The 18,138-nt window shown below is 37.2% G+C and overlaps 1 protein-coding gene across 2 annotated transcripts in view; it reads left to right on the top strand.

Annotated features, from left to right (window-relative positions):
- The window catches only part of PolQ (DNA polymerase theta), a 176,809-nt gene that overhangs the window by 98,908 nt on the left and 59,763 nt on the right, over positions 1-18,138 (top strand). For both annotated transcript variants that reach the window (XM_081732418.1, XM_081732413.1), the window contains exons 20-22: positions 1,257-1,455; positions 7,280-7,461; positions 11,323-11,499. In XM_081732418.1, coding sequence (XP_081588544.1) covers positions 1,257-1,455; positions 7,280-7,461; positions 11,323-11,499 — 558 coding nt within the window. The remainder of the gene's footprint in view (positions 1-1,256; positions 1,456-7,279; positions 7,462-11,322; positions 11,500-18,138) is intronic.

Raw genomic sequence — 18,138 nt, 5'->3', positions numbered from 1 at the left:
GCTCTTTTACTCTCTCTTCTACATTCATTTTGTAAGCTCTTTTACTCTCTCTTCTACATTCATTTTGTAGGCTCTTTTACTCTCTTTTCTACATTCATTTTGTAGGCTCTTTTACTCTCTCTTCTACATTCATTTTGTAGGCTCTTTTACTCTCTCTTCTACATTCATTTTGTAGGCTCTTTTACTCTCTCTTCTACATTCATTTTGTAGGCTCTTTTACTATCTCTTCTACATTCATTTTGTAGGCTCTTTTACTCTCTCTTCTACATTCATTTTGTAGGCTCTTTTACTCTCTCTTCTACATTCATTTTGTAGGCTCTTTTACTCTCTCTTCTACATTCATTTTGTAAGCTCTTTTACTCTCTCTTCTACATTCATTTTGTAGGCTCTTTTACTCTCTCTTCTACATTCATTTTGTAAGCTCTTTTACTCTCTCTTCTACATTCATTTTGTAGGCTCTTTTACTCTCTCTTCTACATTCATTTTGTAGGCTCTTTTACTCTCTCTTCTACATTCATTTTGTAGGCTCTTTTACTATCTCTTCTACATTCATTTTGTAGGCTCTTTTACTCTCTCTTCTACATTCATTTTGTAGGCTCTTTTACTCTCTCTTCTACATTCATTTTGTAGGCTCTTTTACTCTCTCTTCTACATTCATTTTGTAGGCTCTTTTACTCTCTCTTCTACATTCATTTTGTAGGCTCTTTTACTCTCTCTTCTACATTCATTTTGTAAGCTCTTTTACTCTCTCTTCTACATTCATTTTGTAGGCTCTTTTACTCTCTCTTCTACATTCATTTTGTAAGCTCTTTTACTCTCTCTTCTACATTCATTTTGTAGGCTCTTTTACTCTCTCTTCTACATTCATTTTGTAGGCTCTTTTACTCTCTCTTCTACATTCATTTTGTAGGCTCTTTTACTCTCTCTTCTACATTCATTTTGTAGGCTCTTTTACTCTCTCTTCTACATTCATTTTGTAGGCCGTCTTCATTTTGTAGGCTCTTTTACTATCTCTTCTACATTCATTTTGTAGGCTCTTTTACTCTCTCTTCTACATTCATTTTGTAGGCCGTCTTCATTTTGTAGGCTCTTTTACTATCTCTTCTACATTCATTTTGTAAGCTCTTTTACTCTCTCTTCTACATTCACTTTGTAGGCCGTCTTCATTTTGTAGGCTCTTTTTTACTATCTCTCCTGCATACACATTAAATAATGTAGGCGAAAGACATTTACACCAGATGTTTTGTAATTTCCAGGTGATGAAGTATTGTCCAGAAATGTCAAAATTGCTGTCAACTGGAGGCCATTACCGAGGTGTTGGAAGCATTGCTTTAAATATACACATTCCTGTAGCAGCTAAAGTTCGATCATCCATGGAAGCTATAGTGACTTACCATATCGTAAATGCGCAGAAGAAGTTTTTGATTAAAGAGAACATGATGAAAGCATACACAAGTATGGTTCTTCTAAGTGTATATACAGTATAAGTACTATATATATATATAAGGTATGTGAGAAAAGTAATGAGACTGGCAACGCTGCGGGCGATCTGGCAACGTTGTGTCTACCAGCCAGTGCTAGACCGGTTTGTTTATCCCTTCCACTTCCTCAGTCCGAGTGACAACTCCGTACAGCTAACACATTATTTTTGACAGCGCCATCAGTGAAGTTGTGTGTTACAGAAATGGAGCATCGGAATTTAGAGCAACGTTGTGCAACAAAGTTCTGTGTTAAACTTGGTGAATCCGCGAGTGTTACTTTTGAAAAGTTTAGAGACCTTCTTCAACTTCAAAAACTGACGAAAACGTTGAACGTGTGAGGGCTTTTGTGAGATCAGACCGTCATTTAACAATAAGGATGATGAGTGAACAATATAAATTTAAACACGTTCATCGTACATCAAATTTTGACAGACGATTTGAACATGCGAAAGATTTGTGCCAAAATGATGCCGAAAAACATCACAACTGAACAGGACAATCGAAAAAACGTGTGCGTTGATCTTCTTGGGAGGATTGCCAATGACCAAGAATTCTTCAATTGTGTGATCACAGGTGATGAATCCTGGATATTTGAGTACGATCCTGAAACAAAGCAACAAAGCGAAGAGTGGCAGACTCCGTCATCTCCTCGGCCGGAGAAATGTCGAATGTGGAACAAATATCAAGACAATGTTTTTTGACAGTAAAGGTATCGTGGACAAAGAATTTGTTCCACCAGGACAAACTGTTAACCAAGTGTTTTATAAAAGTGTCCTTGAAAGGCTCAGGAAAAGAGTGATTCGTGTGAGACCAGACATTGCAGACAAGTAGGTGCTTCATCATGATAATGCCCCGTGTTACACGGCCATTTCCATCAGTGAATTTTTAACCTCAAAACGCATTACTGTTCTTCCTCAACTCCCCTATTCATCTGATTTGAGTCCTTGTGACTTTTTGTTTTTCCCGAAATTAAAACATGTCCTAAAAGGACGTCATTTTGGAACTCTGGAGAACATTCAAAAGACTGCGACCAACCAGTTAAAAGTCATACCAGTTGAAGACTTCCAGCGCTGCTACCAAGAGTGGGAACAACGACTCCGCCAGTTTATAGCTGCCCAGGGGAACACTTTGAAGGGGATAACATTGTTGTTTGAAAAACATAAAAACTTTAATTAGTACAAAATCAGTCTCATTACATTTCTAACACACCTCGTATAATATACCAGTATACAAGGTGGTTACAATTAAAGTCCCACTATTCACGGCGGTCCAGCGTGGGCTCTAATCAACGTATTACGTCGAAATTTGGTAAATATGCTAATGAGTCCATGCAAAAACCAGTTACGCTGGAAAAAGTATTAGTCCCACTTTCCGCCACCAAGGGAAAATGTGGCGTTGTACAGGTAATACGCACGTGGAAATGGTGCTGAATGTATGGGTAAGACGATTAGCTAGGTCGAAGAGGTCAAACAAGAGATAAATGTAATGCAGACAAGGTGAAGGGTACGTGATTGTAACAAACGGTGCAAAGGGAACAACTTTAGGAACAATGTGAGGGTAACGAAAGGCAAAACTTTATTTCCATTATACTATTCGTACGTGATCGTGTGGTATGGATTCACAGGAACATTCAATATTTGCCGTTTTCTCTTTGAAGAGGTGAGAACCCAATTAGTTGTCATTACCGTGACATGGGCACGTTATAGGGACCTATCAGTGCGACATGTGGTTCCTGCGCTACATGACGAAACTATTTGGAGATGGCTGTTTTCTTGCAAGACGGGGCAACACTGCACATTGGTCGCCACAAGAAAGATCTGCTTCGTGAAACCTTCACTGCTGATCGCATTATCTCCTGATGTTTTTCAGATCTATAACCAGCAAAGATCCTCCGATCTAAATCCGTTTGACTTCTGGCTGTGGGAATATCTGAAAGCTCGAGTCTACCAGAGAAATGTCCAGTCCCAGACGGATCTCAAGAACAGCATAAGGCGACATGTCGCAACAATTCTACCGGAAATGCTACGAGCAAATGTTGCGCAAACCATTGTGCTGATGAAACATGTCGATGTGTCTGGTGGCATGTTCTGTAAAAAAAATTGGTCACTGTAACTGCAAATGTTAATAAAGGTACTCCCATTGCACCTCTTGTTACAATTAAATGGAAATAAAGTTTCGCCTTTTGTTACCCTCATATTGTTCCTAAAGTTGTTCCCTTTGCACCATTCGTTACAATCACTTACCCTTCACCTTGTTTGCATTACATTTGTCTCACATGTTTTGACCTCTTAAACCTAGATAATCGTCTTATTCGTACATTCAAGAGCATTTCCACGTGCACATTACGTACAGTGCCACATTTTCCCCTGGTGGCGGAAAGTGGAACTAACATTTTTTCAGCGTAACTTGCTGCCACATGGTCTCATTAGCATATTTACCAAATTTCAATGTAATATGTTGATTACAGCTCGAGCTGGACCGCCCTAAATAGCGGATCTTTAATTGTAACCACCCTGTATATATAGATAGAGATCATAGATGGATAGATAGATAGATAGATAGGAGTACAGTATCATATAAGTACAGCATAATTCTTCTAAGTGCATATACAAGTACAGTATATATATAAGTGCAATATCATATACTGTAAATATAGTATGATTCTAACTGCGTATGTAAGTAGTACAGTGAAACCTCTAAATAACGGACACCAATGAGACATGAATTTTTGTCCGTTACAGAGAGGTTACAAAAATTTAATTTCTCACAACGGTAATTGTATGCAGTAATATACAGTAAATACGTTATGTATAAGCGTAAATACGTAAAATTCAGTATAAAAATAATCTATTTACTACTATTACAATTACTGGGAGGGATGAAAAAGAAATTCATTTATGTTAAATAATATTGTTGCTGGTAATGTATTAATATATACGTATACTGCAAAAGATGCATGGGAGGAAACTCGTTTTTCATTTTTTTCAAATTCTCAGAACCTTCTCAAAAGATGTGTTAGGATCCAACTGGCTAAACTCTTGTATGCTTTTTCCTCTACAAGGGTATATATATATATATATATATATATATATATATATATATATATATATATAATGAAACTCAGTAGCAACGTCTTCTAAGAATCCTCAGTACGGTTGCGGAAGAAACATGTGTGTGTATGTTTGTGTACTGGCGCGGTATCTTCGTTGGTGGAATGGATGAAAAGGCAAGTTGTTGGGAGTGCATATGTTTATTGACCTAGCCCCAATCACTAAGAATATCTTATTGAGAAAGTGGAAAAGGAAGCCGGAAAAACTCCAACCCAGACTTGTTCCAGTATCGTAAATGAAAGAAAAATGCTGCTTTTCCAAAAAAGTAAGAGAGGAAACATTGCTCGTTGAAAATGTTATTGTAAAATAAGCAATATTTGTTTTGTTATCTGTGAAATTGTCGGGAAAGTTGCAAGGCCAAGAGGAAAAAGGGCTTAATTTGTTAGGAAAGGGAAGATATTACGCATAGAATTCTTGGCCATACGACTGACCCTGGATAAGTGTTATTGCTTATTGAAAGCTTTCTAGGGTTTCCACCAGAAAGCAGTTTATTGTGGGCACAAAAGAAGAATTTCAAGTTCAGCTTGAAGCTGTTCTGTTTAATGGTTCACCAGGTTTAGATACATGATAGATGCACTTGTGAGGAAAAACTTTTCTGTCTATTGTAATGTATCGCAGAACCGAGAATAATTCCTGTCCGTTATTAAGAGGTTATTGAAACGTTTAAGGAAGGGGGGGAGGTTACTGTCCGCGTCCGTATCCGAAGGTTTCCGTAAAAGGGAGAGTTTTGTTCCGTAAGAAAACATATATTTTTGCCGGTACAAAAAATCTGCCCGTATTATAGAAGTGTCCGTTATTGAGAGATGTCAATTAAGGGAGGTTTCACTGTATTATATAAGCAGAGTAAAACTTGTTAATTTGGCCGCTTGCCTAACTTCGATTTATTCTTGTGGAACCTGTATTCTCGCATAAGACATGTATTATTTTTCTGTCCTTTATTTATTACTACTAGATTACACCAAAATCGTCCCTTTCAACAACGAGGTCATATGAGACGTGAATCTAGAGCTTAACGGGGCCGCGGTAGCTCAGTGGTAGAACGTTCACTTCTGGTGCATGGGGTCCTTGGTTCGATCCCAGCTCGCATCGTGAGCTTTGTGGTGGACAAACACCGTGTGCATGGATTTTCTCGTTTCCTCCCACTTTCTTCATTCCGCCATTTCACTCATTTCTCAACATCACAGTCTCCTTTAGCCTAGCCGGCATAGGCGTGAGATGTAAAATTTAAATATTCCATTTCATACAGCTTAACGTGGAATCCGAACTACATGAGTTTCCGTCAGCAATCGAAACTGCGTCTTCTACGCCAAAAATGCATACGATATCCATATTTACTATCGCTGCTAATCTAGCCACTTACCTGTTTGCCGTATTCTTGTGAAACCTGCATTTTTCCATAAGATACGCCTTCATTATTATTATTATTATTATTATTATTATTGTTATTATTATTATTATTATTATTATTATTATTATTATTATTATTATTATTATTATTATTATTATTGTTATTATTATTATTATTATTATTTGATTAGAGTTTAGGATTAGGAGTTTGGTGTTTTAAACTTGTAATTTGTAATCGTTAACTATTAGAGAGTGGTAAAAATAATATGAAAGATGTAATATTTAATATCCGCTGTCAAAAGAAAGAAATGTTTGCTTAGCTATACACGGAAGGGTGCTGTTACCTTCAACTCAGAGTTGTTTCCTTATGAATCAACGTACTTCACAAGGCTGTCCTATTGCCGGAATCATCTCTAGAACTCTTGCAATATATGTGTCGTGACGCACTCAATATCAAGAGTATCATCAGCAGCCAGTAGCCGTATAGTTCTAAGTTAGGGTAATAAGGTAGTTGGTCAAATTTTGGGAACTTTTTCTGGCCCAGGAGCTCGCAAACACATAACGATATTTCATATTGCTGTAACGCATTTTCAGTAAGAACAACGCAATATGCAAACATGTTGTTTTCTCTCCTACTGTATACAAGGTGCTGCGCTGAAGTATATCTAAAGGTCAGCACATGATTCCTCTAAGGATAGGCAACAAAAAAATCTATAATCAAACTTCAGAACACGATTCCTGTAAGGAGAGGCAACAAAAAGTTTATATTCAAACTTCAGTACGTGATTCCTCTAAGAATAGACAACAAAAACTTCTAATTAATATATACGTGATACCTGATAATCCCAGAGATTTTAAAGATGTTCGATGCTCACCAGATAACAGGATACCCATTATCGTGGACGAAATTTAACGTTTAGCCATCTCAAAACTCTTGTCTCATCACTTGTCGAGGATGTTCACGATCTGGAGATACTCATCGTTCGCGGTAGCAACACCATTCGAGCAACACCAAGTGCCTTTGAACATGTCTCATTCCGAGAGGCGTACGTCACTTCACGAGGTTGCATTAATTAAATTGTTACTCCAAGTGCTCGTTGTCATAGTTCCATTTTATCTGTCCACATAATTATGCTTATGGCAAGCTGGTGACTGTTTCCAGCATCATGTAAGTAAGGTTGTAGTGTCCGTGGGTTTTCTCGGGGTCACTCACTTACCGTAATCATCTGTCTTCTTTAGCTTAAAGGTCATAATAGTGGGACGTTAAACTGTAAAATTTATTTTTATTTTTATTTTTTTTATTTTTTTATTTTTTATTTTTTATTTTTTTTTTTTTCCCAGAGGTTGAAATGCCAACTGTATGTTTGCTAGCTCGTTTAGAGATTAACGGTATTGGTTTCTGTAAAGAAGAGAGTGATCGTCTGAACGAATTGATGAGAGCAAAGATGCTGATACTGGAAGAAAGAGCTTATGAATTGGCTGGACACACGTTCTCGCTTACATCACCACGTGATGTTGCTAAGGTATGTGTTACGATAATTTGTTGAATAATTATAGTACCATATGAAGCAACAAACTATAACTCTCATATTATGGGTTGCAGTGCATTAAAATCACCACCCACTAAATGGATAACTCTTATAAAATTTGTTTCAAGGTGGTAGTTTCGAACAGGTTACAGTCAGTATAGAACACATATTGTAGAGTGCGAAAGATTGTGTTAAAATTATTTGCATTCCATTGGATTTGAGTTAAGCGTCCTGTTCAGCAGTGAGGGTATATGAGACGTGGACCTACAGCTAAACGTGGGATCCAAACCACATGAACTTCAGTCGCGAAACGAACTCGGGTCTCCCAAAGGTGCGTATAATATCCACATAACCACCAGGAAACTCATGTTGAAATTCATAATTCAGAAATTACATGTAGCACTTTTCCTCAGAAGGCTTCAGTAATAAGTCTAAAAAAATGTCACAACATCGTGGTTAGTATTTGCCAGAAATTCGTATCAATGATTTCCATACAGGGGGAGGCAAAAAGATGTTAATATTAAATGGGGGTTTACTCACGTGAAATTACAAGGCAAGGATTTGATCCCGTTCAATGCACTTATGGAGTTTGTCCATTGTTGATTGTGTGGCCCCCTGGGTTATTTGAGTAGGGATAGCAGCGATGATCTGAGTGATGAAGTGCTTCAGGTCGTCAAAGTTGCTTCATTTACTGGCATACACACGATCCTTGACCATGCCTCACAACCAAAAATTACATGGCGTAAGGTCGATGGAACATGCTGGCCATGGGAGAGGACCACCTCTACCAATCCAACGTTTACCGAACATGTCGTTCAGGTAATTCCGAACCATCTGACTGTAATGGGCAGGGGCCACTTGAGGTCAGGTCAGAACCACTGACCTTTGAGAAATGTTAGTCTCTAGAGAAAGTCTGCGCGAAAACTTGGTTAGGCTGGCTACCATCGCTCCCTGGACGAGGATGATCTTCTCTTGAGTTCGGGCAGATCCCTTTCTACCACTGTCTCCCTTGCAATCGTCTTGAACGCACCCCCGTCCATACAGACTTCTCGTAGATCCTACCAATTGTCAGGCGCGAAAATGCATCATGTCCGGTCCAGACCGTGAATTTTTTATGTACGATGCTTGGGAAAATCCTCCATCCATGCAGCTATTTTATTTTGTTCCTTAATGGAATATCGGAACGCCATGATTTAATCTACAAAGCAAAAACAAAAAGAACACCCATTTAATGATAACATCTTTTTGCCTAACCCTGTATAACCGAACATAGGCTAGTACTTAGCGTTATTACTTCATATTTGAGCGATCCTGCCTTCAAATCCGGTAGCGGTAACTGAAGTTTCTCCAGAATTTTTCTTCAGCCTCTCACCGGGCGAATAACGAAATGGTACCTTAGGCCTTGCCCAACTTCCTTACTATTATCCTTATTATTGTTGATTATTAGTTATCCCAGGATAACTAGGTCTCCAGGCTGTGCGGAATTTTGGGGGGTTGTCTTTCGGAGATAGGTTCTGTCTACTATCATCCGTTACTCATTTGATATATCAACATTTTACGCTTTTAAAAATAATGATTTCTAGGCATTTTGTAATTATTTTGTATATTTAAATGACAGTTTGGTGTATTCAAAATACCTATATAGTTTACCTATTTTTTTCTATAGCCGATTGATTGATTGATTGATTGATTGATTGATTGATTGATTGATTGATTGATTGATTGATTGATTGATTAATTAATTAATTAATTAATTAATTAATTAATTAATTAATTACATACCTTTTCAGCACTTAGACTATGAGAAACGGGATCCTCCTGAGTAAAGTGAGATTTGAGCCCGAGACCATGCGCACAGAAAGGCCACGTTTTAACCGCTTGGTAACAGGCAGTCACTAATTCCTTGTGCTTACTATTTTGGAGTTGAAGAAGTCAAAGATTTCAATGAATACACGTCTGTAATCGAGGTCGTAGAAGACGAAGTGATAATGAATAATAATTTTTGGATCAAAAAATCAAATATATTTCAATCAAAAATTTTCTTGTAGGCCTTATATCTGGAGAACTACATATAATGTAGCCAAACCCAAACTATCACTTAACTCAGTATGATGCGCTTATTCCGTAGGAAATACGAAAACTCGATTTAGTGGACATTCAAAAATTTTATGGCTCCTGATCCAAAAACTAATCATTGGCCAAGATCACAATCTTTTAATGCATTTTTTTAATCATTCCTAAAATTTTTTTAATCATTCCTAAAGTTCTGCGTAGGAAGCACTGGGGCTCAGTGGTAGAGCGCTCGCCTCTAGTACGAATGGTCTCTGGTTTGATCTTAGGCCATGTGAGTTCGTGGAGGACATCGTCGTGTCCGTGGGTTTTCTCGGGGTTCTCCCACATTCTCATTCTATAAATTATTTCGTAATTGTTCACGTTCATTAGCGATCCGTTACCTTTAACCTAATGGGCATAACCGTTAGACATTAAACTAGACATTTCATGTCATATCAGAAGGTTCTGCACATAGTATGATTCTTTTCTTGTCAAAATTCAGTGAAAATATATATATATATATATATATATATATATATATATATATATATATATATATATATATATAGGGTGGAGCAGAGGAATCGCATGTTTTTTAAACCGCTAGTATTTGACGACGGGTAAGGGTATTGATTTTGAGCAGCCGTTGGCAGACAACTCAGACAATGCAGTTTCAGTTGCTATAAAGCGTTAGAGCGTAGAGCATCGTGTGTTCGCGGTCGAGTAGTTCTTTAGAAACAATGATTCAGTGGTCACGGTTCGTCTTTTCCATCGAAAGTTTGTTGATATCGAGGTACATTCCCAGATCGAAACACTATACTCCGATGTGTTGCAACGTTCAGAAGTACTGGATTTGTGATGAAAAAGAAACCACCTGGTCTGTAGACAGATTTGAAAGTGCAGTTCTTACTATTGTGCTGCCAAAATGTCTTGAGCCGTGGCAAAAATGCGAACTAAAGCTCACACCCTCACGCACCCATGCGTTGAGTCAATAAGGGTTCAGCTGTTGCTAAGCGAGAGAAAGCGAGTGGAATTCCTTCAGCCAATAGCAGCGCTTGCAACGGAAGACTAGGGATCAAGTCAATGTGGTATATCTTTAGTTCGAAACGATCCACTAGGCGGCAGGCTGTATCGCTGGATATATCACGTCGTTCGCTTCATCGTATCATACATGATGATCTCAAATTTTCTTTTTTATCATCACAGATCCAGTCTTCTGAACGCTGCAATCCACTACGGAGTATAGTGTTTCGATCTGACACTGTATCTCGACATTCGACATAAAACTTTCCACGCAAAAGACGTTGAACCATGACCACAGAATCATTGTTTCTAAAGAGCTGCTCCATTGCGAAAACACGGTACGCTATGCTCCAACGCTCCGTAGCCACTGAAACTGCATTGTCTGAACTGTCTACGAACAGTCGCTCAAAATCAATTACGCCTACTCGTCATCGAGTACTAACAGTTTAAAAAATATGCGTTTCCTCTGCTCCATCCTGTATAATTCACCGAGCGAAGTAACTCAAGTGATAGTGTGTTGGCTGTCGCATTTGGGTGGTCGTGGATTCGATTCCCGCTGCCGACCATCCTATCCTGACTCGGGTTTTCCAGGGTTTTCCTCAGTCCTACCAGGAAAATGCCGAGATGGCACCTACTGAACAAGCCGTGGCCGATACCTTCCCAAATCCCTTCCTTTGTTATTGTTTTTGTTAGATATCCAGTATAAAATGGCTTCTGAGCTGTATCTGATGGATGTTAAACAAATAAATACTGATATTTTATTTTATAATATGTTAATAGGTTCTGTATCAAGAGTTAGCTCTGACTGCTGATAATAGCTGTGGCAGACAAACCCCACGACGAAGTGGCAGAACATATCCTGGAACCAGCAAAAGTGAGCTTAATAAATTAGTAAATTTGCATCCGCTTCCAGGTGTTATTATAGAGTGGAGGAAGATTAATGCAATACTTAGCAAAGTAAGTAGTTCTTTATACTTACATTTTAGTGTATTTATTTATCTATTTCAGAACTAAATTTTATGTATATATCAACGTTTACGGAAGGTGGTATCACATCCCAGTTTGCTACACAAAATCGTAGAAATGTAATGCAAACGAATAGCAAAATAAAGTCGTTTTTTTTTTTTCCGAAGTAAGCTAGCTGTGTTTATGAAAAAAAAAAAAAAGTGTATAATTGACCTTCCATTATGATAGAATGGTTCTCCTTCTATCTCACATATAGATAAAGTTCAGTGATCAGTGTGGCTTCGAAAATCCTGTTTCCCTTTAGGTTTCAATGACACAAACAATTCCACTACGGAATGTCACATACCATATTACTGGGGAATGGCCGCAGAATTGACGACAAAGAGGATCGACTTCCATTTCAACACTTTATTGTTCTTGGAAACAGCGGTCCCGGGTTCGATTCCCGGTGAGAGCACTCGATCGAAAGTGTGTAAAAACCTTTTTCAGGCCAGCCAACCTGAATGGGGTTTTCCTCATTCACATCAGGCAAATGCCGAGGTAGTACCTAGCATATAGATCCCAGGCCGCTTCCTTCTTTCCTTTTCCTCTGATAGTGTGATCGCTGAGGGACATCATTCCTCAGACGGGCTAATATGGCCATAGATGTCGAAAGCTCAGAAATCTAAATCTCTAAATCCTGTTCCTGGAAATAAAGGTCTCGATAAACTTTCGAGGTGCAAAACAACCCAGTTTACATTTTGGACATTAGATTGCTATGTAAAACACAGAAGTTAAGCAGTACTTTTTTGTTTCCTCTTTTGAAACTTCTTTGATAGTTGTATCAAGCTGTAATAAGGGATTTAAATTTAATATCTCGTTGTTTCATAGCGTTGCTTCAAAAATGTTAGTTCTGCTACACCGTTTTATTTTTCAATTAAATGACGAAAAAACAGAATTTGGGCACAATATGAACTAGGATGTGAATATTTGAGTGAAAATAAGTTATTGTATTTTTGCTATAAAATGAATATTTACTTTGTAGACGGTGTAATTCCAATTCCATTTTTCGTTTATTGACGGCATCACGGATTCAGCACTTAATAAAAAGCTCCATTAGAAATACATTCAAAAAGTAGCATCAAAATTAGATACATGCAAAGAAAATGAATTTTAATAAGCATTTATACATCAAGTGCCAACAAGGAATTAATAATTTCTTAGTGGGAAGATGTGTCAAATATAATAATGAGAGACGCTGATACAAAAAATATCGACATCAAATTGTAGTTAATAGTAAATGGTTTCGCTCCAGACCATACTTACAGTAGTATGTTAATAATCATAATAAAACAATTATGTTCAATACACCATCTGATAATTAAGTACTGAGACTAGGGATGGCCAAAATTTTCCGGAATCCGGATTCCGGAAATTGTTTTCCGGAATCGGAAAATTTACTTTCCGGAATTCGGAAAAAATCCGGATTTCGAAAAAAATTCCGGAATTCGGAAAAATTCCGGAATTCAGAAAAAATCCGGAATTCGGAAAAATTCCGGAATTCAGAAAAAATTCGGAATTCGGAAAAATTCCGGAATTCAGATAAATTCCGACATTCGGAAAAAATCCGGAATTTTTCCGATTTTACTTTTCGGATTCCGGTAAGTAAAAATTCTGGAATTGGCCATCCCTAGCTAGTAGCTGTTAGAAGAAAAACACAATAATGAATATATATACTGTATTAGTTTCTTGTAGTTGGATATGTCTTTATCACTTACGTAGACAATTGCTACTGCAGTTATTTACTGCTTTATGAGGAAGGTCTTATTTTCACACACAAAAAAGTCGCCGGTATGTCTCAAACATTATCGCGTTCCGACCTGCAGCTGCTCCAAAGCACTGCAAACTACTTTTTAACCAGGCGAAAGGCAGTGAAGGAAAAGAAATCTCAACAAATATTCTAATAACATTCGCTTATTGTCAACATACCTACAGTGAGCGCAGAAAGTGTTCGTACACCGTGCATACTTTATATTGGAAACAGCTAGCATGAGAACGGGAGGTTGAAAATATATATATAACCAGAATTAAGACTACACATTCATACATTTTATTTCTATATACAAGAGAAAGGCCAAACAAAGACAATCACTGTTTTGTTCAGAAGAAAGAGAGAATTCCTTTTTGGTAAACGCGAAAAGTCACCGTACACTTATGCTTGAATTATACTTATAAAGTATATTACGTTATTTAATATTTTGTGGGATTACCCTGTGCGTTAATGATTGTCTGTAGTCTTCGTGGCATTGATTTCACCTGTAGTAGTTCGTAGTTCTGTAGCTTCGGGACTGATTGTGTTCCATTCTTCTTGAATAGCTTTTTTCAGGCCTTCTTTAGTAGAGAAGCTGTGCCTTCTGATTCTTGTCTCCAGAACAGACCATAGATGTTCTATGGGGTTCATGTCTGGGAATTGGGGAGGTGTGCGAAGCTGTTTCAAGGTATTATAGAGTAGCCACAATCGAGTATTTTTCGCTGTATGTTTGGAGTTGTTGCCTTGCTGAACAATAAATTGTTTTCTGCGCACTATTATGGAGATTTTCCTTTAATATGTTAATATACACTTTGTGGATCATCACTCCAAAGTGGAGACGACCCACTCCTGAGGCACTCATACAACCCCAGACGAGCACGGACACTCCTCCGTGTCTTACTTTAGGGACGAGATTTTGAGGATTCATCTCTGTATTCACCTTGCGCCATACCATACGCCTCCCATTGGATTCGATAAGATTAAATTTACTTTCGTCCGAAAATATGACCCTATTCCAGAAAGAAGCCTGATCCCTTATCTTTATACTCTTTTTCAAACTTTAGTCTCTTTATACGATTTGTCTTGTTCACCCATAACATTTTCCTGGCTATCCGACCATGATACCCTGCAATTATTCCGCACTGTACTGGCTGATACTTTAACACCGCGTGTTTCCAGATCCTTGCCAATTGCACAGCACTACTTTTCGGAACCTTTGTTCTTTTCCTAATAATGTAACGTTTATCTTGTTCACTCAACACTCTTGGTCTTCCATTTTTTTTTTTTTTTTTTTTCGCACAGTGATAGAAACATTATACATCGCAATTATTGTTTGTACTGTTGAACGAGGCCTGTCTGCAAGGTTTGCTATCTTTCTCAAATACGTACCTTTCTTATGCAATTTAATAATTACTTTTCTTGTCTCCTCATTCGTTTCTGTTCGGTTGCTTCCCATTTTGACAGCCTACCGTGCAGTTTTTTCACTCCTATTCACAACTAAACTCATTCTGTTATTCGTCAAGCTATACAGAGGTGTATACTCAGGTGAATACTAGTGAACCCCAGTTGTGGTATCTTTGTTTCGTATTCGTACGTCAGGTATACGATCTCTTTTTGCGTCTACTCTATACACTTTCTACGGAATTTATTTACTTTCTGACCATTAAACTTGTCTTTGTGGTTCTTTATTGATATATTCATAAAGCTTAGTTTTCATTATTCATATTGTGTGTGTTATTACACTTCTTAAATTTTCTGTTTCTTTTTCGCAGGCATTCTCGTTCCAATAGCATAGGTGTACGAACACTTTCTGCGCTCACTGTATGTACAGTAAATACAAATTTACAATTTTTGACTTTACGAAGTATACAATGTAATTGTTCAATAATTAACATAAGCAGGCATTCATTAATTTATATTAATATAATAATTAATAAAACTAATAAGCGGGTGATTGATGACTCAGTGGTAGAGTTTTCATCTATGGTATTCTAACCCAGGACATGTGGGTTTTCGATGGCTAATTTTGTGTTCGAAAATTTTTCCGGTGGTAGGCCTACTCTTGGTTCCCTTTCTTATATTTGTTCCATCATCACTCATTAACGAATTTAGTTTATCAAAACTCTATAGCTATATATTCATTCTGTCCGTCAGTGAAACAAACAGTCTCAAGAACTATCTGATGGATTACCATCAATTTTGGCCACGATGTACAGAGTCAATAGTTAATAATCGAGTTTCCTGATGAATGTAATATTCAAACCGAAAGCGGTACAAATCAACCATTTCCGGTTTTAACGTTAATCATTATATAGTAAATATGGTAATAGATAGCGATAAGCGGTTTCCAGTAATCGACTTATATAACATTCATGTAGATAGAATGTTACCCAAATTGTGCATCTGCTGAAAATAATGAGCTTAGGTATTTAGAGAGCATTTTCCGATTTAGAAAATGTGTGCTTGGTAAAGAATGTAGAGAATTAGCTGAGTCAGGCACGTAGCTAGAATGTGGTAATAGGAAGGGGGGGGGGGGGTCTGTCACGAAATATTGTGGTTATTTCCAGGGGTTCAATCATTCTAAACTATTTTATTGGCTACATATATTGGTTCCTTTAGCCAAGATTTCTAATGGAGGGATGATATGAAATACTGTGGTTACACACCAGAGGCTCAATCAATCTAAATATTTTACTGACATACCCATATTGATTGGTTAGGACAATAAAATGAGGATATATTAGTAAGTATTTTAATAAGAAGCTATGAAGAAATCTCGAGTAAAAAAAAAATATAAAAAAGTATTGAAAAAGATATAGTCTTCCGAGGTCATTCGAACGGTGTCGAGAATTTTACGTCTGGGAAATTTGCGCCCTACCTCAAGAACAGGGAAAATTGCGCCTGCGATGTACCTCCACCGGGAAGTTTGAGCCCTGCGAAATAAAAGAACCTATTGGAGCTTACGCATTTGCTAGGAGGGGCTGACATTACAGCATAAACAATCCTGCCCCCACAACCATGCCATTTGTGATTTATTTTCATTGTGGCTATATAAGGGGAGAATAAACTTCAGTATAAGCCAAAAGAACACAACGGATCAACGCAATCACTGCTTCTTCCAGAGATGATTTTGGGGGAACACTGGCCTCCCCAGAGCTCTCAGAGTGCTCCCTCGGAGGAGACCAAAATAATACGTCTATAATATAATAATAAATAGAATAGTACCAATAGTAACCCCCCCTCCGGAATACTAAGTGTGCCCCCCGGAACATTTTTTCTGAAAGAACGACTGAACGCAATTGTCTGTTTGAAGTGTAATTCCAGCAAGTAAACACAATGTACATAGTTTTCTTGATAATATTACTGAACTGATTTTACATTCACTTTACATTTTCTTTTCTATATTTTGTGTCCTGAAAAGCCAAACAACTCGCAAGGATTGTGAACAGAGATATCTGGGTAGAGCCAAACAGCCTTTTGTAGATTAAATTATACTCTTTCATTATATTAATAAATAATTATATATCAGTCATTTATACTTTTATTGTAAATTTTGTAGTATAATGAAAAATTGTATTTGTATGGATTGCCCTTTAGTGAACTAAAATTGTATTTTTTCATTTGTTCGGAATATTATAACGGATGGAGTAACTCACTGAGTCGATGAGAGGCAAGCCTAGTTCAAATGTGAGTAGAAGTTACTTTACACAATACAAAAATAAGTTGAATTGTAGGGCGCTAACATCCCAGTGCAAATATATAGCCGACGCATTTCCCCCTCTTTTTGCGGTAGGGCGCAAACATCCCAGCGCAAATATATTGTGAGCGCATTTTTTCCTATTTTTGTGGTAGGGCGCAAATTTCCCGGGCGCAAAATTCTCGCATTCAAGGAAAATATAATGTCCGTGAAGTTAACAAGCCACTTACGTCAGACTCCAATTTCGACTTTAAACGTCGCTAGTGCTATGTTAGTGTTCGATAGTGACGCAAATCGTTAGTACTCCACAGATAACGTGTTTTTTTTAAATAATGGATATAAGTCTTCTAACTGCATGCCAACACGCCCACTTCTAAGAATCATCTCAAAAATGAGGTTAACCGTTAGAGCAAGTAAGTGCTCATTAGTGCCATTAACATTAGCGTTAATGCCTCCATCGTACGGCCCTTTGAGTAATAATAACGCAACGCTCTTTGCTAGAGTCTCAATGCGTCCCTATATTCTCGCGAACATTCTGACATGCCCAAGTTAGTTATTATTATTATTATTATTATTTTTTTTGCAACTATTGTTTATCTGTTATTGTTTATTGTTTATTGCTAGTCTGCAGAGTAGTCCTTACATTAATATGCCATTGTCCTTGATAATCATTGCGTATTTACAAGCAGTTTGTTATTACTGTTAGAAGATATCAAAAAACAACAGATAAAATCTACTACTTAACGGTTCTTATTTTTCTTTTACAGTACATAAACGATTAATAATAATAATAATAATAATAATAATAATAATAATAATAATAATAATAATAAGACTATTCCAGCATAAAAGTTATCAATTGTATCACACTGGCAACAAGCGACGCATATTTTAACTTCATAAAAATTCGTTTCTCACGATTTTCTGGAAAACTACGTATGATAACATCTTCATTATGTCAAGTTGTTTATCTCAGTGTGATATATGTATTACCTCTGGACAATATCACAGTAAAACAAAAATTAAATATTAGGAGTACATCGTACTTTTGGACTACATCTCATTAACCATGGGAAGATTGAGTAGTGTATACTTTAGGATGTAAGTTTCAGCTTAACTTGCATCATACATTCTTAGGATTACA

The sequence above is a fragment of the Thermobia domestica genome, chromosome 1 (genome assembly GCF_964235325.1).
Source record: "Thermobia domestica chromosome 1, izTheDome1.hap1.1, whole genome shotgun sequence".
Classification (NCBI taxonomy): domain Eukaryota; kingdom Metazoa; phylum Arthropoda; class Insecta; order Zygentoma; family Lepismatidae; genus Thermobia; species Thermobia domestica.
Note: the sequence above shows the minus strand (reverse complement) of the source record. Positions and strands in the feature narration are given on the sequence as shown.